The sequence below is a fragment of the Pundamilia nyererei genome, unplaced genomic scaffold (genome assembly GCF_000239375.1).
Source record: "Pundamilia nyererei isolate P.nyererei 1_Seehausen unplaced genomic scaffold, PunNye1.0 scaffold00098, whole genome shotgun sequence".
In the NCBI taxonomy this organism is placed as follows: domain Eukaryota; kingdom Metazoa; phylum Chordata; class Actinopteri; order Cichliformes; family Cichlidae; genus Pundamilia; species Pundamilia nyererei.
In genome coordinates this window covers 223,310-244,457 of record NW_005187499.1, presented here as the reverse complement: position 1 = coordinate 244,457, position 21,148 = coordinate 223,310, and the positions used below count along the sequence as shown (strand labels likewise).

General features: G+C 41.5%; 3 protein-coding genes across 3 annotated transcripts in view; all 3 read left to right on the top strand.

Moving 5' to 3' along the window:
* Nucleotides 1–3,952, top strand: part of LOC102208917 (sodium channel protein type 4 subunit alpha B-like) — a 42,173-nt gene extending 38,221 nt beyond the window's left edge. Inside the window, exon 27 of the mRNA XM_013912710.1 lies at nt 539–3,952. Within this exon, the coding sequence (XP_013768164.1) occupies nt 539–1,767 (1,229 nt within the window). The 3' untranslated portion in view covers nt 1,768–3,952. The remainder of the gene's footprint in view (nt 1–538) is intronic.
* A 3,771-nt stretch (nt 3,953–7,723) lies between these two features.
* On the top strand, nt 7,724–13,695 carry LOC102208714 (zinc finger protein ZFMSA12A-like). The gene is made up of 7 exons (XM_013912703.1): nt 7,724–7,892; nt 9,499–9,710; nt 10,691–10,774; nt 10,861–10,953; nt 11,033–11,143; nt 11,252–11,384; nt 11,873–13,695. The coding sequence occupies exons 1-7, from the start codon at nt 7,889–7,891 to the stop codon at nt 13,261–13,263; spliced, it is 2,028 nt and encodes a 675-aa protein (XP_013768157.1). The 5' UTR covers nt 7,724–7,888; the 3' UTR covers nt 13,264–13,695.
* A 482-nt stretch (nt 13,696–14,177) lies between these two features.
* Nucleotides 14,178–19,643, top strand: LOC106456313 (zinc finger protein 420-like). The gene is made up of 7 exons (XM_013912702.1): nt 14,178–14,509; nt 15,307–15,509; nt 15,612–15,704; nt 15,896–15,991; nt 16,121–16,231; nt 16,310–16,439; nt 16,525–19,643. The coding sequence occupies exons 1-7, from the start codon at nt 14,485–14,487 to the stop codon at nt 18,396–18,398; spliced, it is 2,532 nt and encodes an 843-aa protein (XP_013768156.1). The 5' UTR covers nt 14,178–14,484; the 3' UTR covers nt 18,399–19,643.
* The last annotated feature ends 1,505 nt before the right edge of the window (nt 19,644–21,148 follow it).

Below are 21,148 nucleotides of genomic sequence, written 5' to 3'. Positions count from 1 at the left end.
CTTCCAAAATAAATGAAGATGGAAAACTAAACAGCAGTGACGTTTGTAGGGTTACTGAAGTTGGACTAGCTGGTATATAATGATGTGCTGCGCGGTGGCTAGGCACAGAGCTATGGTTAGCATAATACAGTGGCTTGCAAAATTATTTGGCCCCCTTGAACATTTCCACATTTTGTCACATTACAGCCACAAACATGAATTAATTTTATTGAAATTCCACATGAAAGACCAATACAAAGTGGTGTACACGTGAGAAGTGGAACGAAAATCATACATGATTCCAAACATTTTTTACAAATAAATAACTGCAAAGTGGGGCGTGCGTAATTATTCAGTCCCCTGAGTAAATACTTTGTAGAACCACCTTTTGCTGCAATTACAGCTGACCACATCAATATCCCACAAGTTTAATTTACTTGATGTTATACTCTGATTAAAAAGGGCTTTTTGAACAGTATATGAACTACAGTGCTGCAGGTTAATTTGAGTGTGTCATTGTGCAATGAGACAAATCACTTCCTGTCTGCTCTCATTTCAGGGATTGTTCTTGCTGACATTATTGAGAAATACTTTGTATCGCCGACCCTGTTTCGAGTCATCAGACTGGCAAGGATAGGACGTGTACTCCGACTTATACGTGCAGCCAAAGGAATAAGGACTTTACTGTTTGCCTTAATGATGTCCATGCCAGCACTGTTCAACATTGGTCTCCTACTTTTCCTTGTCATGTTCATCTATGCAATCTTTGGCATGGCAAACTTTGCCTATGTGAAGAAACAAGATGGAATCGATGATATGTTTAACTTCGAGACCTTTGGGAATAGTATGATCTGCCTTTTCCAGATCAGCACCTCGGCAGGCTGGGACAACCTGCTCAGCCCTATAATGTCCAGCCCCCCAGCTGAGTGTGACCTCAACTTCATCAACACAGGCACCAACACCCGAGGAAACTGCGGCAACCCCTCGGTGGGCATAGCTTTCTTTGTCAGTTACATTATCATTTCTTTCCTCATTGTGGTAAATATGTATATAGCTATCATTCTGGAGAACTTCAGTGTTGCCACAGAGGAGAGCACAGAGCCCCTGAGCGAGGATGACTTTGAAATGTTTTACGAGGTTTGGGAGAAGTTTGACTCAGAGGCCACGCAGTTCATTGAGTTCTCCATGCTGTCGAACTTTGCTGACACTCTGTCGGAACCGTTGCGTATCCCAAAGCCCAACAAAATCCACCTGATCTCCATGGACCTCCCTATGGTCAGTGGGGACAGAATCCACTGCCTGGATATTTTGTTTGCCTTCACAAAGCGCGTCCTGGGAGAGTCGGGGGAAATGGATGCCCTGAAACAGCAAATGGAGGAGAAGTTCATGATGACCAACCCGTCCAAAGTTTCCCACGAGCCCATCACCTCCACACTGCGGCGCAAACTCGAGGAGGTGTCTGCGATCGTCATCCAGAGGTGTTACAGGAGGCATCTTGTGCGCCGGCAGATGAAGCAGGCGTCCTACCTCTACAGACAGATAAACTACGAGACAGTCGTGGATGTGGAGAATGCTCCAGAAACGGAGGGTCTGATAGCCACCATGATCCAGCATTATGGGCCTGTGGGGGCTGCAGAGACAGCAGACGACACTATAACATCCTCCCCACCATCTTATGATAGTGTGACCAGGGCAGCCTCTCTGAGCCTCTCTGAGCTGACCCGATCAGTATCCAGAGACTCTGAACTCAGGGAGCCTGGGGAAAACTATGAGGAAACTTTTCTTTGAGAGTCAGTTGAACGGAGGGTGATTGTATTGTTTTTGTCTGTTTTGTTTACAGCAGAGAATATGCATTGAAATTACTCACGGTCTAAGAGAAAAAAAAAGCTTTTATATTTTAACAGATATGGAGGGAATATGCAGTGTTTTTAGGTAACTCGGCCTCTATTTTCTTAATGGAAGATGTCAGTTATGCCACAACGTTCAAAAGAGTACCATGGACAGCTCTGAAGTTAAACGTCATCTTAAAAATATCACAATATGGCATCAGACATAATCACGCACTCTTTTTTAATATCGACCTAGACCTATCAAGACAAAGCCACAACATTAAAACCAGCTCCCTTGTATCGTATTGGTCCTCACTGTGCAGCAAATACAACTCTGAGTCATTGAAGTAAGGAAACCAGAAGACTTGCAAAGGTCATTTGTGATATCTGGCACCAAGTTGTTAGAAGCAGATTAATCAGATTTAGAATAAGGTCTTCCGTTGAATGGATTTGTTTATCCACCACTTTATAAGACAACTAAACACTGCACTTGCTGCAACCAGTTGGCAAACATTTGAGTCAAGTCCCCATAGCAAAGAGATTGCTCACAGATGAGTTGCGCTCACACAAAAGTCGGGTGTGACTGATGCCGGCATTGCTGCAGTCTGTCTGCCTTTATAAATCATTTATTTGCAAACCTTCGACAATCTGTCTGAAAGTGACTGCAGTCCGTCTGAATTGAACCACAATTGTTTGGAGACAGGTTGCTGCCCACCAGGCAAACTGTGCAGTCACAATCTTTTACCCTCTGGGCAAGCAACTGGCCACCACAACTCCTTACAACCTGTCTTCAACAGCAAAAAAAATGAAATGCAATCACTGATTTTTCCTAATCACAAGGAGGTTGTGACTACTTTTACTTTAGTGTGACTGAGCCATTAGAGAATTAGAGAGTTAGATTAGAGAGTGTTTACTTGCAGATTAATAAAACTATCCAATGACAGATGCCAATGAAACAACATCATGACTTCAAGGAATTTACAACAGTAGTTTACACTAATAGATTTTTATTGCTAAAACCAGGAGTCCTCGTGAAGTAAAATTTGTGTCTGAAGCAACACATCCCTCCTCAAGGCCAAGAACTGTCACCTGCAGTGAAAAGCTTCTCTCTGATTGCATGATAAATGGACAAGCAAAACCCCCGAGAGAACGGCAGACAAAAAAAGAAATTGGTTTCTCAAACTGAGAAATACAAGATATATGCAGCGAACTAAAAATTATTAAAGAAAGGTATTAAAGAATGCGTCTAAGTAACAAACTGACGATACAATCAAAAACAGATTTGGCTAAAAGTTTCATGAAGTTAAAAATATATATTTGTTGAATAAGTTATTTTCTACAAATACAAATTTGATAGAAATGTCCAAATGTTTTGATGCAGTCAGTCTCGCCTGCAGGCTGAAGTTTCTAGTTTTAATTGACTGTGGCACTTTTAAAGTGCTAATTCAGGTTTTAATATGTTAATGCATACTACCGTATTACAGTTTTAACCAAAGCTTACAACTTTAGCAATTGCTCATCCAGAATGCAGGAAAAACATAGCCAAGCCAAACCCATAAAATGACATTCATTTTTTGTCAACAAAATATCATTATTGATTAAATGAAGGTGATATATGCATTTTCAGATGACAGAAAACAAGCAGTATTTCATATTCATTATAAAAAAAAATATACTACAATGAAACCTTTTACAGCTATTTTGTCATGTATACTGCATTGCACATTTAACTTGTGTGTCAGTTACTAAGAAGGGCTGTGTGTACTGATGATCCCTGAATCATGTGCCTGATATTGATTATTGTCCGCACACTCTGGATCTCTTTAGACCGTTTAATTTGATCTGACTGATGTGGGTTTGAAGAGCATGCATGCACTGAAAGCTCATTTTGTAATTAAGCGCGTAAACAGCTTCTAGGCTGTATGATGAGTGTAAAGCTAATTTTTACATATTTTTTGTGATATATTTATATTTAAAGACCGTTTCAGTGACTCTCATAGTGGCCATTATACGATATGTTAAAACTATTAAAAATATAATATCTTCATTTTTATATAAAAGACTTTCCTTGAGGACCTGGTTGTCTGTAATGCACTTAGGTTAAACATTTTATCGATTGTTTTACTGAATGATAATAAAGCTCTTTTACAGACCTGTGGATTTTCACTGACCACACAGTGGACAGTTAAAACTGCGCTCAGAACCGAGCAGCATCCCAGCATCTTCATTTTCACATGAGGAACCAGTTAACTGATTTGACCTCATTACAAGTCAGGGCGATATTAAATCTCTCTCTCGCTCAATCTCTCTCAGAGTCCATGTGTTTAAAAAAAAGCCAAACAGATGTGCAGAAACCTTTGCATCACTGTGCTGTCCTTGTGAGTGTGCTCGTATTGCCCTTTGCAGCTTAAATTTGTTCATAATGCCAGCACAAAAGCAACATGACCACAAAAACCCCTCAACAACCAGCCTGAGTGATCTTAATCATTTCCATTCGTTGTTATTTTTTTAGTTTATTTTAGTTTTTTCATTCTGACACAGACTCATGTGTCAGTGATGTGATGTGATCACACAGTGATGGGAGATTTATAACACATGCGAAACATTTAGCAATACTTTGAAGAGCCACAGAAACTAACTACAAAACCAGTTTTACAGTTTTCATACCTCGAGACGTCAGTGTGTTTTTCTACTTAATATGTTTTAGATATTAGTGTCAAATTCATTGTTTAAACACACCAACATTTTCAGTTTGCTAAAAAAAAAAAAAAAAATCAAGGGTGCCAATTTGGATTTAGCTCCAAAGAGATTTCCTCTCTCTCGTTGTCGGGTGGTCAAATCCAACTCTGACCAGCTGGGATGGAGGGATAATCTGTGTGTAAAAAAAAGAAAAAAAGGTGGGGGGTGGTTCACTTGTTTTAATTACACACTCGCAGACACACAAACACACACACAGTCTTCCTCTCTCTCTTCCTGTCTTTCGCACTCTTACACACTTGCGTGCACACATGCATTAACACGTCCGCCATACACACGCTTATACTCTTCGACCGTGGTAACAGACAGATGCTCGCTTTAAACTGAATTTGGGTTTTTATGCGTGAAGGGCCGGAAAAAAATGTGACGTGACTGGATGTGACTTGGTAATTGATCTGATTTTTTTTAAGCGTTGGGACATGTGGCGGAGATTAAAGCTTCATCACGGAGAGAAACTAAAATATTTTTTAAAAGATTAAAAAGGCACTATGTGTAATTACAAAATGCACAGCCACAGTAAGAATAAATAAATAAAAAAGAAGCGACGACAACGTAATGCTTTAGAAACACTGACTGCATATGATGTGAACACCTAATACAAGGGACATATGATGAATATGGCACCAGTATATTCATACATACATATATATAACAATAAATTTTAAAAAGGTCATGACTCATGTTGTGTCTCATCATCGTCATCGTCAGTCTTTAAGGTCAATCTTGGTTCTCCACTCTTGGAGTACAAACATTTACACTTCAGCTGTTTTTAATGAATCTCTGACTTCTTGGTTTTGTGGTTTTTATGGAAGCCTGTCTCTGCCAAAAAAAAAAGAAAAGAAAAATGAAAAAAGCGATAAAAATTGAAAGAAAAACATTAAAAATAAAACATTATGTTGGAAAAATTGATACACTGTGAGCAAAAAATTGAGAAGAATATGAGCTTAAAGCTTTTTAAAGTTATGGGAAAAGTTATGTCACTTCAAAAGATCTTAAATAGGTGGTCGACACTTTTGTCCTGGCATGAACCTTCTAAAGTCTGAAGTTTCTAAAGTTTTGCAGTGGTTAACTACATCCAATCCAAATCCCCCCCCCCCCTCCAAAATGGGACAGTGCAGTAAAATGTAAGTAAAACAGAATACATTGATTTCCAAATCTTATAAGCCCATATTTTATTCACAGTAGAACACAGAAAATATGAATGTTTACATAAGAAAATGCACCATTTTAAGAAAAAAAAAAAGGTTATTTGGAAGTGAAAGGCTCAACAAAAGTCTGGACAGGACCATGTTTAGTACTGTGTAACATCCACTCTTTTAACAACAGTCTGTAAAGATCTGAGACCTGAAGAGAGCAACTGCTGGGCTTGTGGGAGAGAAACGTTTCCCACTCTTGTCCTCAGTTTTGTCATAGCATTTGTTTCATGATGCTCCAAATGTTGTTCATTTGTGTAAAGAACCGGACTCTTCTACTACAAAGCTATGCTGTTGTAATAGATGCAGTATCCAGTTTAGCATCGTCTTGCTGAAATATGCAAAGCCTTCAACGAAGAAGATGTGGTCTGCGTGGTTGCTCTAAAACCTGTATACACCTTTCAGCATTGACGGTGCATTTCCAGATGCGCAAGCTGCCTAAACACATCTACACCATCAGAGATGGAGTCGTTTAAACTGAGTATAAGCTGGATGGCCCCTCTCCTCTTTAGTCTGGAGGACCAAAAAGAAGTAAAATCTCTGATTTTTCTGACCACTTTGGCAAATTTCATTTTAAATGACACACAATCAGATTTGTATCATGTGTCATTTGTAAACACAGTGTTTTACAGACCGGTGAACTTCTGCCCATCTTTATATGTGAGATGCTCTTTTTATACCCAATCATGTTACTGACATGCTGCCAACTGCAGATGTATTTGTAATACTAATTATTTTCCCAGCCTTTTTGTTGCCCCCATCCCATCGTTTTTAAAACTTGTTGCTGCCTTCAAATTGAAATTGAGCTAATATTTTTCATGAAACAGTTTAAATATCTGTTCCAACTTCTCTGGAATTAAAATTGTATATACTGCTTTTGGTATTTTCATGTTAAGCCTCAAATACTTTAAATATGGGTAATTTTCTTTTTAAATTACTTTCTTTCTTTCTAAAAGAAAATAGATCTAATTGTTCTATATGTGAAGTTGATTTTAAAGCCTTCTTTAATGATCCTACAGACTTTGGGTACCTTAAAAAACTAAACAAAATAAAATTTATGGACTCAATCAGTCAGGTTTTTTGATAAAGATCCTCTTACCTGAAATCTGTTCACAGTGAGTTAGATTTTCTTACTTGATGAAATACACTAAAATACACTGCAACACGTGTATTTTAGTAGTTTATCACCCAGTTTTATTGATATTGGAATACAAAGTTATAGCTAGCTTGCATGTTGTTGTAACTTTTTAGTCCTGGACCGAGTGGCTGTGGGTGACAGCAAAGTAAAAACCAAGGCTGGCTTTACTGAAAGGACTGAGAGACACATAAAGAACACAAACAAACAAAAGAAAACAAAAACAGAAAAGAGCGGAAATAGCCTTTTTAGGTACTGCGTCTGTCAGTCACCACATGTGCTGCAGGGTATTTACTTAGTCATGTTGGTTTATACTGCCCAGATGGCCTGATGAGGCACTATCTAATTACTTCTCCCATGGATCCTCTGCCTCTGATAAATACTTACTGAGCCATGACTGTTTCATATCCTTCACTGCCACCACCAGGGGGTTCATGCAACTACACATGAGTCTGAAGGATGAGCAGATTTAGTTTGGAAAGGAGACAAGGCCCATCAACATGCAGTATTAATGAAAAACTAGAGAACATGTGATAAAGGTTTGGTGATTTACTATGGCCTTCTGATCGCTTCTGCTTATCTTCTCGTCCTCCTCTTTATAATTTTTTTTTGTTCATCCAAATGTTATGATATTAATCATTTTCATACTACTGTCATTTAGGCTATAAACTACCACTAAAGACGTATAACAGAGAGGGTTTTAATATTACTCATTTACAGCTTGAATAAACTGGCAGAAACGTCTCTGACTGCGTGTAATTGCTGTTATTGAGCTGTTTGCAGCAGACAGTAGAGGGCGGTAGAGCTGTCAACCCAACATATGCACCACGAAGAAGAGTCCGGAAGTTACTCTGCTGTGTTTGTCCGCCTACTGGAAACGGTGAGGTGTGTTGAAGCGAGTGCTTGTTGTCAGCGTTACCCCAGCGGGAAGATTATTTTATGAGGGAGCCTTCCTCAGTGTCAGCTGAACAGCTGTAGCTCTTCAGGATAACAACATGGGTAAAAGTTAATTTTCTTTATCGGTTGTCTTTGTTTGTCTTGATGTCGTTAGCTTTTCCGCTAAACTTCCTCTCTTTGACTCATTTTCGACAGCTTGTGAAAAAAAAAGTCGAAGAAGTTATACTGCACTTTGAAAAATATTCAGTAAATTTCCTGCCGATAAATCACAGACGATGAAAGTTTTTTGGTTTGTTTTTGCTCGGCAGTGCCCCTTCAGTCTTATTTTGTTCACATGAAAGATAACACATAAGAGAGATCCTAATTACACAGAAAGGTAGTAGTGTCATACACAGATAAGAAATTAAAGGGTGGACCAATCCTAAGCACGCATTCATATCACACATCACTAAGATAACACAAGCTAGAAGCTCGAGGTGGGACTTACCGGACACCCCACAATACAGTATTACCGATACTTAATTTACAAAACAATATTATTGTGATTTTTGCAATATGCTGGGTATTGCAATGACATATATTGTCACTTATCATCTTTTTTCAACTGCCAGTTATGTTCTTAAAGTTAAACTTTGTCATTATTTGTTTTGTCCAATGAGAAAAAATTATTTCACTTCATTTTTTTTTTATGACAATAAGATTGTCAAGTGTACCAATACTGTCACTAAAACCTGAAACAATTCCATGCAATTAAGTTTCTGATAATACAGCTATTAACTGTGATAAATTGTGGGGAAATCACAGCTGTTGCTTACTGTATAGACGGAAATTTACATTTAAGTGTTTCCTTTGCGATCAGCAACCGTCCTGCTCTGTAGGAATATAACCAGAATACAATCAGCGGACAGCCAGTGGACTCGGGTTCCCTTGAGTTGTGCTCACTGACAAAGGCTCATTATGACTAATAGCAGCATGTTGGCAATCTGACACTTATTATTTAGAAACCTTCAATAATCTCTCTGAGTGATTGCTGTCAGTCCAAATCAGACTGCAACTGTTTGCAGATTGGACGCAACCTATCAGAACTGTGCAATCGCCTTGCGATCAAATGCTGTCATGAGTGTGCCACACCTTAAAGCTCTGAACAAGCATTTAGTCACCATGAGTTGCAATTATTTGCAGAATGTGAAAAAATTCAGTATAATCAGCAGGCAGGCAGAGATGGAGGATGGTATCCTATTTGCACATTTGTGACTGAGCTTGCTCTAAATTAGGAGGTAGCTTTCTTAAGCTAGACGTGTCCAATATTGGATGTTTTTTTTAATGGTTGAGCCGATTTCATGTAAGTTTGCTCAGCTAATATCTCAAGATAGTGGTGCATAAGATTAGCTCACATGTTCATAGTACTCTCAGCGTATGTACTGGCACGCAAAAATATTGTGATACTTTGGTGTTTTCATTTTTTTTCGCCCCACAACTAATGGAAGCCTATTAAAATCTTTGTCACGTGTGGCTTCATTGACTTCTACCTGACACCATATTTTCTTCTTTTAAGAAGAACAAACAACCTAAAGAAAACTGAGTTTTTATGTACCGACACCTGTGTTTTTATAAATAGTTTTCTCATTCCAACTGTTCAAAGTGTGAAGAATATTGATGCTGTAGGAGTCTCTACAGATTCATTGAAAGGATCAATGTACTGTTCTAGCACGTACAGAGGGGCCCTTGCCTCCATCATCGCTGAGGCTCTTGGTTCCACCACTGCGGGTGATGTCGGCTGTGATGTGGAAGGTGGTTCATCTGAAAATCGTCAAGCAATATGGGAAAGTGGAGGAATTTGTGTCCTTGGTATCTGAAGCCATTCCCGACATCTTAACAAGCCATCAGGTGACACTGCTCACTGTGGGGTTGAGGGCAAAGGTAAGGAAACATACTGTGGATTCATTCTCCACATGTATTAGTCACATTTCTATCATGTTAAAATTTCTTAGGTATTTGCATATTTGTCTGACTGTGGAATTTCTCATTTTACAAACTTGCAAGGATCATGTTGGCTCATGCAGTTGTTAATCTAACAACAAAATAAAAGCATTGCATTGATCACAAACTCCAAGACTTTACTTTGTCTTGAAGATGATATGAGTAACAAATATACATAATACTTTTTCTTAAATCTTTAGTGTCACATTTGTAGATACAGAGGTGTTACGACCCGTCTAGGGCCAGGCAGTAACATGAGTGAGGCACTCGCTCAAGACCAAGACCCAAGCAGCCAGAGGAAACAAATCCGTTCGTTATAATGTGATTTATTTACAAAGTGGAAAAAAAGGAACAACAAAACGGGAGTGTCAACACTTCAGGGTGAGCCAAGGCCAAAATAATAAACAAAAACAAATCTACACAAATCCTGCACCCCTGACCTTCCTAAAACAAAGTCCAAAAATAAAGACAGAGTCTGAGCTCCTTAACTAATTCAAAACAGGAGAAAACGGGTGATCAAAAGAAACGGCAGCTCATCCCTACCCACTCCACTTCCACAACTTTTAAGCCGCACTGCAGCCAGCAGCTGCCACAGGTACACTGCTGGGTCATGAGGAGAAACGTGAGGACCTCTCCCGCCATAGCACTCCAGGCTCCTTTTAATGGGCGGGTCCTCCAGCTGGAACCAGTCACGTCGGGGCGGTGTATCCACACACCAATCGGAGCAGGGCTCTGGCACAGCTGAATTAACATAAAAAGATACATCACCTGCACAAAACAAACACATGAACATGCAAGTTCGTAACAAGAGGTAGTTAAAGGCAAGTCTTTCTGTAAGTAGAACAGAAAGAGGCAGCAGGTAGATTTCACTGTTTACATTTGATCTTTCACTGTTTGTCTGTCCTTAATGTCTCTTCCAGATGATATTGCAAATGTTAAACTCTGAGGATCTCGGAGGCATTAAAACACACTTGGGTTGCCTGCTGCAAACTCGCTCACGACAGGTGTGTAGTGCTTAACGTTCCTGGATGTTGGTTATTGGCTGATTCAGAAGCTCTGCTTGACTTTAACTGTTTATTTAACTCTGCAGGTCTATCCAGAAGGTAACCCTCTTGAAGCCAACATTGTCACATTTGTTCAGAGACTCCTGGACGACTCAGAAGGGAGAGAACACTTCCTCAAAGTGTGTCTCTGCTTTTGTCTTACAGTTAGTCTAAATATAAATAGGTGAGGGTGTTTAATAATAACTTTTCGCCTGATAGAATGTGTTTCCTGTGGCGTATGGGCCCGACTTTGACACAGCACTGGAAAAGCTTCTCTGTGACTTCTTCTCCAAACTGGAAGAGCTGCTGCCAGTACCAGACTTTAAACAGGTAGAGGTCCACAGTCTTTACCTGTAAGAAATGACTATTTTTAGGGCGTTTTCACAGATTAGCAGTCTAAGGCCTGTGCATTAAAATCATATTATTTATCTGATAAAGGCTGCTTTGTGGATCAGTGATACACCAGCTGAGGTAGAGGAGTACATGCACTGTGTAACTGAAGCTGATGACATCAAAGTATTGCTCAGAACCAGGCCTCGCAATAGTGAAATGGCCAAGATAGATTCGAGTGGTGAGTCTGTCTGCCTTTCTTTTCTCATTCACATGCCCCCGCAACCATAGTCAGACTAATGATGCTTAAGCCGGGGGTCTTTCCTGTTTAAAAGGGTTCTTCCTCCTCAGCATCTCCAAGTGTTTGCACACAGAGAGTGATCTGATCATTAGGATTCTCTTCACTCTGTAGGCTCTTTACCTGACAGTCTGTAATAGGTTCATAATGTGTGCTACATACAGTATAAGATGCCTTGAAATGACTGCTGTTGCTGAACTGAGGCTCTATAAATAAAATTTAAGTGTATATGTGCACTTAATCAGAGTTATGTATTTGTCAGATGCAGTATTTCTGTTGTAGGTCCTGTGATTGACATTGGGAGCTGTGTTTTGGATTTCTATAGCCAAATACCTTCATTTAATTGAAAAAGATAAAAATGCATTGGTATTGGATGCAGTTATTTTTATTGACCCTTTTCTTTTTGAATTCCTAATTCCTCTTTCAAACAGTGCCATCTCCCTCAGAGCAGCGGCTTTTCTCCTCGTTGTCGCTCCCCGTCTCCCTGATAGACAACAGCGCCAAAGATGCTGATCAATTGCTAAGCTCAAATGCACCAACTTTCGAAAACCAAAGAGTGTCTGAAGCAGCTGCCTTTCAAGAGCCCAGAGATGGTGACATGTGGGATACAAGATGGCCACATGAGGAAGAGTCTCACAGCGCAGAACAAGAGGCGGGAGGAAAAGACACCGACAGCATTCCTGACACACATGTTGTGGAGGAGTGCGGTGACCAAGCTACAACGACTCTCCAAGCTCCCTCTTCATCTGCTGAGAGTCATGTGGTATCCAGCTCTGTGATCGGCCCTCTCAGACAGAGAGTTGCACAGAAATGCACTCAGTGTGGGAAGTGCTTCATTTACAAGTATGAACTCCTGGAGCATCAGCGGCTGCACACCGGAGAAAACCCTTACAAGTGCTCTCAGTGTGGGAAAGCTTTTCGGCGGAGCTCTGATCTATCAAGTCACAGGCGGACACAGTGCAGAAAAGCAGCGTACATTTGCATCAAATGCGGGAAAAGCTTTCAGTCTATGCAGGAAAAATGTAGACACCAGTGTGTTCATAGCATCCACAAATTTGACTGTCCTTACTGTGGGAAAAGTTTTAAGAAAATGTACCTGCTGGCTAAGCACAAGCTGACTCACAACCAGAACCGCATTTTCACATGCAGACAGTGCGGGGAGGTATACCCGGGTATAAGCGAGCTAAGATCACATCAAAAGATCCATCCTCCTCAGCTGTCCAATCAGTGCCAGCAGTGCGGGAAGTTTTTCAGCTCGGCTGCGTGTTTGACTGCTCACCAGCTGCGCCACACACAGCAGAGGACACAGATTTGCACACGCTGCGGCAAAGCCTTCAAGAGCAAGCATGATCTGAACCTTCACATGCGCAGTCATACAGGCGAGAGGCCCTTTCAGTGCACCTACTGCGAGAAGCGTTTCTCCGTGTCAGGAAACTTGAACGTACACGTAAGGATTCACACAGGAGAGAAACCGTACCTGTGCTCCGACTGTGGCAAGGCTTTCATTTCTGCCGGAGAGCTGCAGATACACAGGCGCACCCACACGGGGGAAAAGCCATACAAGTGCTCGGTGTGCGGGAGAGGATTCACCAGGGCGAGCAAAGTGACGCTCCACATGCGTGTTCACACTGGGGAACGCCCCTACGAGTGCTCTGAATGCGGGAAAGGCTTTTCACGTGGTAGCGAACTGAAAAAACACACAATGAACCATGCAGGAGTCCGGCCCTACGCCTGTCAGCTGTGTGCAAAAACGTACACGTGCCTCAGTCACCTGAAAAGACACTTAAAATCTCACAGTGTAGTCCAGTCTCAGACCCTCTGATTCTACTGACTATCAAATGGTGTTTTGCTATTGATGAGGTCTTTTGCCATTGATGAGGTCTTTGTGCAGTGACACTGTACACACTGTTGCTGACTTCATGCACTGCATCATAGGATTTGGACTTTGTTTTCTTCTTTTCTTTTAGAGACTCCTTCCTTATCCTCCATTTAAAATGTCACTCTCAAGTGCAGCTTCTGGTCCTGACATAGATGTTTTGTTTGTTGTGTTGTTTTTGTTTTATTTGTTTTCTGATATCCTAAAATGTGATTTTGAAATCATCCAAGAAAACTGTGTCCTTCTGCGTTTATTAGTGCCTGTATTATTATTATTATTATTATTTTTCCTTCTATGAGGTAACACTGACTGGAGTAGTATTATTTACTAGTGACACTGTTCAATATTGTAAACACAGAATAAACTAGATAATTGCCACCTATTTGTCCTATTTGTTGCTCTACAACAGCCTGATATTCACTTATGAGGACCTTATACTGTCACTGTTCTATTTAAATTTAAAAAGAACATCTTCATATGTGGATCTTATTTTCCTCTGAAACAAAAATAAGGTAAAACAAACAAACTGGTAATTCTTTGCCATTTGGGCTGATGAATGTAAAAACAAAGAGAAATTAAAAATGCATGTAATGAAAGAGTTTGGGTCTTAGGAGGTTAAACATCCTGCTGTGGGTTTGTTTAATGTGTTTCTGTGTTTAAAATAATAAAGTCACACCGTCGAAACAAATGAAAAATTACGTTTAGTTGAAAGTAAAAAGTTTCTAACTCTTATTCCAAAGCTGAAATGGCAGTAGTTTTTTAATTACTTTGTTTACTGTATTTTTTATTTTTTTAGTTGTTGATTCTTTTTTTTTACACTTTACGTTGTAACGTCTGTTCCGAACTTAAAATATGAGCATAACAACAGTGTACGAACTGTGTAATATAATACAGTTGAGCCAGGTCTTTACGCTACCCTTTATTATTTAGATTTTTCGGAGGCGTGGTGCGTTTACAAAAGTAAATGGGACTCGTTGTGTACGGGCTGCCCCGTAAAACAAAACGAACCTCCCTGATGAACCTACTGGCCCAACGCTCCTCGCGATATGAACAGCGTGCTTCAGGAAGAAGTTGGCGCCTGAAGCCGTATATTCGGTTAGCTACTACACTAGCCGATATTATGAACGAATTAGCTGTTCATGTTGCGTTTTCCTTCCATCGTTGCTAATGAATTCCACAATGAATGATATGGGTAAGTGTTACCTCGTGGAGAGCAACAACATGTTGTATTTTCGCTTGTTATGTGGTTAGCCGACTAGCCAAAGAGAAGGATTACTGGGAGCTGAGGAGGCCTCGACTAATCTCTGGAACAAGAATTGTTTTGCTCCCCGTTAAGCCGGGTTTTGCCCTGTAGCCAGCAAGTTAGCTGATGCTCTAGATATGGAAGAAACAGTGGGGATTGTCCGCGTTTCCAAACATTTTATTTGCATGAAAAGGCTTGCTTCAGTATATCAAATGCGGTTAAAAAAATCGGTCTATTAACAGGCATTTATAACGCGATTCCTTTTAAATAAAGTAACTAGCGTTAAGCTACCACTAGCTGTTTACCCATCTAACCTGCTCATGCCTCCGTAATAAACTCACATCGTCTCTTTGTCTTTGTGGTTAATTTAGTGTAAAACAACTGAATTTTATCCTATTTATGCACACAAACCTGGTGCTTTAGGCTAAGGACGGACTGTAGTACTGTATTTCTGCAGCTCGTGGATGGACAGTAGCGATGGTGAACAGACGGTGCTGACTTAAGTGGTTTTATTGTACAAAAAATAATATCTCCCACTCATTTACCTTCTTCCTATTGACATATTTAAGACACGGTCAACTGTTTACATTAATAACATTTAATCTAGCCTTTGAAACGACGAAGGGGATCTCTGTTCTGCCTCAAAATTAAATATTCTCATGTAAACTCGGGTCCACAGAGGTGTACCAGGTTCTTAATTAACCTGACTGACAGCCTGTTTGACCCAGTCTGTTTTCTCTCCAAAGAATTCAGTGTTCCCCTGTCCTCGCTGGCTCTCCTGGTCCCACCACTCCGCCTTATGTCTGCTGTGATGTGGGAAGTGGTGCGCCAGCGGAACATAAAGCACTATGGGAAACTGGAGGAGTTTGTGTCCATGGTAACAGATGCAGTTCCTGAACTGATGAGTAAGAGGGAAGGGAGGCTGCTCTCACTGGGTCTGAGAGCAAGGGTAAGTGAAATGTCTGGATCGCATGACGTGTGTAAAAGGAGCTATTCAAATGAGACGAGGACGCGAGGCACGTGTTAATATTATAAACTACGCTTCTTCTAGACAACTCTTGAACTGCTGCGTTCTGAACACCCTGAAGATCTCAAGGCGGTTCAGAGCCACCTTAACCGAATCCAATCTTCCTGCATCGAGGAGGTGGGTGAGCCTGTTAGCGTATTTTAATTTGGAATATATAAATGGCTAATTTGTAAAAATCAAAAAATGATGAAAACATAACTGTTTTCAGGATTGTTCAAACAAATTGATTTTTTTAAAGAAGTAATTCAACAGTAATAATGAAAATAATTATTAGCTGTTGACCTATGACCTGTCCTGTGGTTATCTAGACCAATGATCCTGTAATTGAAGCACCAGAGGCAAACTTTATGAAGTTGGTGCAAGGCCTCATTGAAGACACGGATGGCAGAGAACACTTTCTCAAGGTAAAGTTGGGACTGACAATGTTTGAATCACATTTAAAAATGTGATTATAATAACATGTGTAAAAGGACGAGGTTGTATGTTGACAGTACAGATCTTTTTTTTCTTTTTCTTTTTTTCCCATGTGGCAGAATGTGTTTCCTGTGGAGTACGGCCCTGACTTTGATACGGCGCTCGAGACCCTAGTTTGTGAGTTTTTCACAAGACTCGAGGAGCTGCTGCCAATACCAGATTTCAAACAGGTACAGAGAGGATCTTTTCAAGATGATAAAATAAAGGAGCGCTTTTAAATGTGCTTTTTTTGTGCCTGTGTCTCACAGACTGCATCCTGGATTAGTGCTGCCCCTTCAGTCCTAGAGGAGTATATGCAGTGCGTGTCCAACGGAGAGGACCTTAAATTTCTTCTCCAGAGTAAACAGTGCCACGGGAAATTAGCAAAGAGCAGCATTGGTATGCATATACTAGTCAGTGCATCTTCTTTTAGTTCAAGATGTGGGACTATATTAATATTTGTTTCCTGTTTCTTTTCATGCAGCTCCATTTCAGTCAGATGATCTTCTGATCCCCTCGCTGTCTCTCCCTCCATCTCTGGAAGTAGCCATCGCTTCCCACCCGAGTGCTTGTGATGATGAAAATAATGACGTCCCTCAGATTGTCATGTTTGACGAAGAGCTGTCCACAAACCCTTCCACCTCAGCTGACTTTCCCGAATCTCCAAAAAGGGCCGATGTTACTTCGTCTCCACGCAGGAGACAGCAGTCAGGAATCCATAAATGCCCCGAGTGTGACAAGTGCTTCAAGCATCACTCTGTCCTCATTGAACATCAGAGAGTCCACAGCGGGCTGCAGCCCTACAACTGCTCTGAGTGCGGGAGGGCTTTCCGAACAGCCACTCTGCTTGCTGGACACAGGCTGCGGAAATGCAAAAATGCGGCATATCTTTGCATCAAATGCGGGAACAGTTTTCCAACGTCACTGGAGAAATTCAGACATCACTGCCCGAAACGAGGACGTAACTACGACTGCGGGCAGTGTGGAAAGAGTTTTCCAAAGTCCAGCAGCCTGAAGGAACATCTGCTAACTCATGTTCAAAGCCGCCTTTTCAAGTGTAGCCACTGCGGGATTGGTTTTTCAGGAATAGGTGATCTGAAGTACCATCAGCAAGTTGATCATGAGAAGCCTTATCAGTGTAAGCAATGTGGAAAGAGCTTCATCTCCTCAAAGAGTCTGGACAAACACCAACAAAGGCATGAAGAGGTTGGTGAAATGGACACCCTCAAGTTAATGAGTGGAGATAAACACAGGAAAAGTGGCTCGAGTCATCGGACATCAGTGTCTCTTTCCTCCAGGAAGAGGTCCGTCAAAGCAGTCTACCAGCGAGGAAGAGTCACCCATAACTGTCCGCTGTGTGGCAGGAGCTTCAAATATCGCTTTGAGTTTCTTGAACACCAGAGATTCCACACAGCTGTGAAGCCTTACAAATGCTCTCAGTGTGGAAAAGCCTTCCGCACCGAGGCTCACCTGTCAGGGCACAGGAAGAGGAAGTGTAAAAACGCCGCCCACATTTGCACCAAGTGTGGGTGCCAGTTCAGGTCCATGCACGAGCGCGTCAGACACCAGTGTGTCCAGTTGCTGACGAAATATGAATGCTCTCATTGTGGGAAGACCTTCAAGATGGCTCATCTGTTGAGGAACCATCAGATGAGTGAGCATCAGCTCCCCTACAGCCCCAACCATCGCTTCAGGTGTAGATACTGTAACGAGACCTTTCCTGGGATCAGCGAGCTCAAGTACCATCAGAGGGTCGACCACGAGAAACCATATCAGTGTCAGGAATGCGGCAAATGTTTCCTCTCCGAAAAATGCCTGGCCAATCACGAGCTCCGCCACAACGACGACAGACCGGAGAGCTGCCTGGTGTGCGGCCGCGGCTTCAGAAACCGCTATGATTTGAAGCAGCACATGCGCACTCACACGGGAGAGCGGCCCTACCAGTGCACTCACTGCTCGCAGTGCTTCTCCACGGCCGGAGGACTGAGGAGTCACACCAGGGTTCACACGGGCGAGAAACCGCACGTTTGCCCAGACTGCGGGAAGGCTTTCTCCCAGATGGGGGCGATGCGCACGCACAGGCTCACTCACACGGGAGAGAGGCCGTTCAAGTGCACGGTCTGTGGCAAAGGTTTCACAATGGCGCACAAAGTCACAGTTCACATGCGCGTGCACACGGGGGAGCGGCCGTACGTGTGCTCCCAGTGTGGGAAGGCCTTCTCAGACGGAAGCGTGTTGAAGCAGCACATGCTGAACCACTCGGGGGTGCGACCGTATCACTGCCAGATCTGCCCCAAGACTTACACCTGTCTGAACCACCTGAGGAGGCACCTGAAAAGCCACTCAAACATGAGCTGAAGCAGGCATGAAGGAAAACTGACATTATCTAAGAAACTTTCAATGGACCAACTAAACCAAGCAATACGGGAAAGATGCCGATTGGTTGTTGTAGAAAGTGAGGCGAGGAGATTCGGCTCCTGTTCTTCATCCATTAGTTCGAGATTGTTCCAACCAGCACAAACAAATTCTTCCCTCTTTTCCCATCTGGCTTTGGTTGTTTTGTTTTGTTTTTTCTTCTGTACATCAGTTTCTCATGCGTGAATGCAATGAGATGTTAGTTGGAACTTACTTTTTCCAGACCTCCCTAATAGTTACAGAGATAAATATTTGTCTGAACTTCTGATTATTGATCCTGATTTTTAGTGTCGTGCTACAGTTGGTTGTGACAGTTGTTAGACCCAGCTCTCGATCACCACACTTGTGAAAATGATGAGGTTACTGTGATTAACTGACCGGGGCAGACTGCAGCTCTGATGATGATAAGATTCAACGCTGTCTCCTAAACATCACAATCCCCCCTGCAGCTAAGCTGACAGTTAAGTTGGATGACAAAGCATAGATATAAAGGGTTCAGCAGAGATTTGTTGCTACGTTGCACATTTGAGAGCACAGGGGCATACATCCCTCTTCTGGGCCTGAGCCACAAGACTTTAAGCCAGGAAATTTGACTCACATGTTGGCCCTTTGTATTTGTTAACTTAGTTTCATGATTTTTTTTAAAAACCTTGGTCAGTGTCAGACCCAAAACGGCTTGGTTCAGTTTCAAAATAAGCAGCGCGGTTTGGGTTTAAATTGGCCTTTTTTTGCAATTGTAATCACACAGAAGCTTCTCCTCTCTTTCCTAAGTCATGAGTAACCACAATGTCTAATATATATATTGGTTGTCTAATAAGAAGGAGTCAAAAGGAATGCCAGAGACCGAAAGGGCAAATGTGATTATTTGAGATTGCAGTTTGTCATACGAGGGGTGTAATTTTCAGAAGGCAAGGCTCATTTGTTTAGTAAATGTTTGCAGTAAAAGCTAGAGTAAATACTGAACAGAGCTGCAGCAGAGTCGGGTCCTGTGTGGATTGTCAGTGCTTTCTTGGCTAATGTTAAGAGTCAGCTAAGAATGTGCCATGTGAAATGTCACCTCAGGTGCTGCCAGAGCATTTAAGCATTATATCTGGTCTACACAAACACCAGCTCTGCTTCACATGGATCAGGGGAGACGGATAAAAGGAGTTCAGAGAATATTTTGTCACTGAGATGATTGGGGTGGGGTGGGGGGGGGGGCATGTGCTGTATGTCTGAAGTGGATGAAGATATATTTTGGGAAAAAGAGGTAAAAGTTGCAGAGGTGGAAAAAATGTTCTCTGTAAATATGCTGGATGACAAATAAGTGTGAGTTTGTAAAAGTTAAAAAGCCCATTTTCTTTTTGTTGTTTTGTTTTTTTCACCTTTTGTATTCTCTCTGTGGTTTGAAAGGTTTGTGAATTTCAGATTAAATTCCCTTCGTTACTCCTTATCTCTGTTAAGTTTTTTTTCTTTCTCAGAAAAACAAAAGGTGTCTGTATTAGACTTCAGTTTCACTAGATGGCAGTAGGTGACTATTAAGCAGTTTGCCATGCACTGATGTATGTTAGTTAACCAGCAGAGCTGATATAATGACTGTCTATCATCAAAGTATTTATTTGTCAGGAAAACAAATACAGCTTTGCAGCTGTGGCCCATGTCTCCTTTATCTGCTTTCTTTGGCACAGCTTGGAAGTTTGATTAAAGCACAGTTTCTTCTCGTTTCCTCATTTCCTCACTGGGGTCCTGCCATTTCTGAAGTGTTTAAAGGCGGCATAAAAAGCACCACCACATTTTTATCTAGCTTTTAAATTCAATTCTCTACTTTGCGTCCAGCTAAAAAACAGCTGGATTCGGACCACTTTGTTCCCAGTTTTGTGTTTTAACTTGAAATTCAGGCAAACATGATGTGTCATTATGTAAGAGACGCATTACCATTAATTTCTTCCATCTGTGCTGAGTTTTATGGGATTTTTTTTCTTTGGGGAAAAAAAGAAGCTCTGTTTGTCTTTTTTCAACTTCAGTTTTTTTTCTTACTCCCCATCCCAGTTACATCTCATCGATGCTCACTCGTCCATAGCAACCTTTGAGTTTTACTCTCTCTCAAAACAAACCCATTTCTCTGCCATTCACAGGGAGGTGCAACCACCAAAGTTGGCTGTCGTAATGATTTAAATGTTGCAAGATGTTAGCATCTTCTGGCTGGAGGTGCGTTGGCTGCCTTCCTTCTAGCTTACTAAGAAATCCTACTGATTTCCTGTGAACATTGGTCTTCTCTGGAAGCACCCCGAGCCTCTCCTCCTGTTTCTTCACATGTATAGCTTAATCTTTTGCTTCTAGTGAATGAAACAGATTTCAGTCCAACTTGTCAGATTCATAAATTCCAGGGGGTTGTGTAACTCACAAAAACAAAGCTTAAAGCAGAGCTCTGTTTGTGCATTCCTCTGAGTTTTACTATGGAATAATGTATTCCTGATGAAGGCACGTATTGTGAAATGCATGCATCACGCTTCATGCTGAGCACCACATCTGCCAAAAATCCTACAGATTTACAATGAGAGCCTGCTAATAAATACAGATCATAACCAGATGTGTCCCCCCTCTCTCTTCCTAGTCCCTCCTCCTCTCCCTTCTTTGCTCTCCTTCTCTCCCTAACTTGGTGATCTCAGTGGAAAATCTGAGTCCAGGCCAGACCTTCGATGCCTTCACACACA

Coding starts and splice junctions, on each gene's coding strand:
- LOC102208714 (XM_013912703.1), top strand. Junction 11,144..11,251: donor CAGTACCAGACTTTAAACAG/GTAGAGGTCCAC, acceptor TATCTGATAAAG/GCTGCTTTGTGGATCAGTGA. Junction 11,385..11,872: donor GGCCAAGATAGATTCGAGTG/GTGAGTCTGTCT, acceptor TCTTTCAAACAG/TGCCATCTCCCTCAGAGCAG.
- LOC106456313 (XM_013912702.1), top strand. CDS start 14,485: ATGAATTCCACAATGAATGATATGG. Junction 14,510..15,306: donor TTCCACAATGAATGATATGG/GTAAGTGTTACC, acceptor TTCTCTCCAAAG/AATTCAGTGTTCCCCTGTCC. Junction 15,705..15,895: donor AATCTTCCTGCATCGAGGAG/GTGGGTGAGCCT, acceptor GTGGTTATCTAG/ACCAATGATCCTGTAATTGA.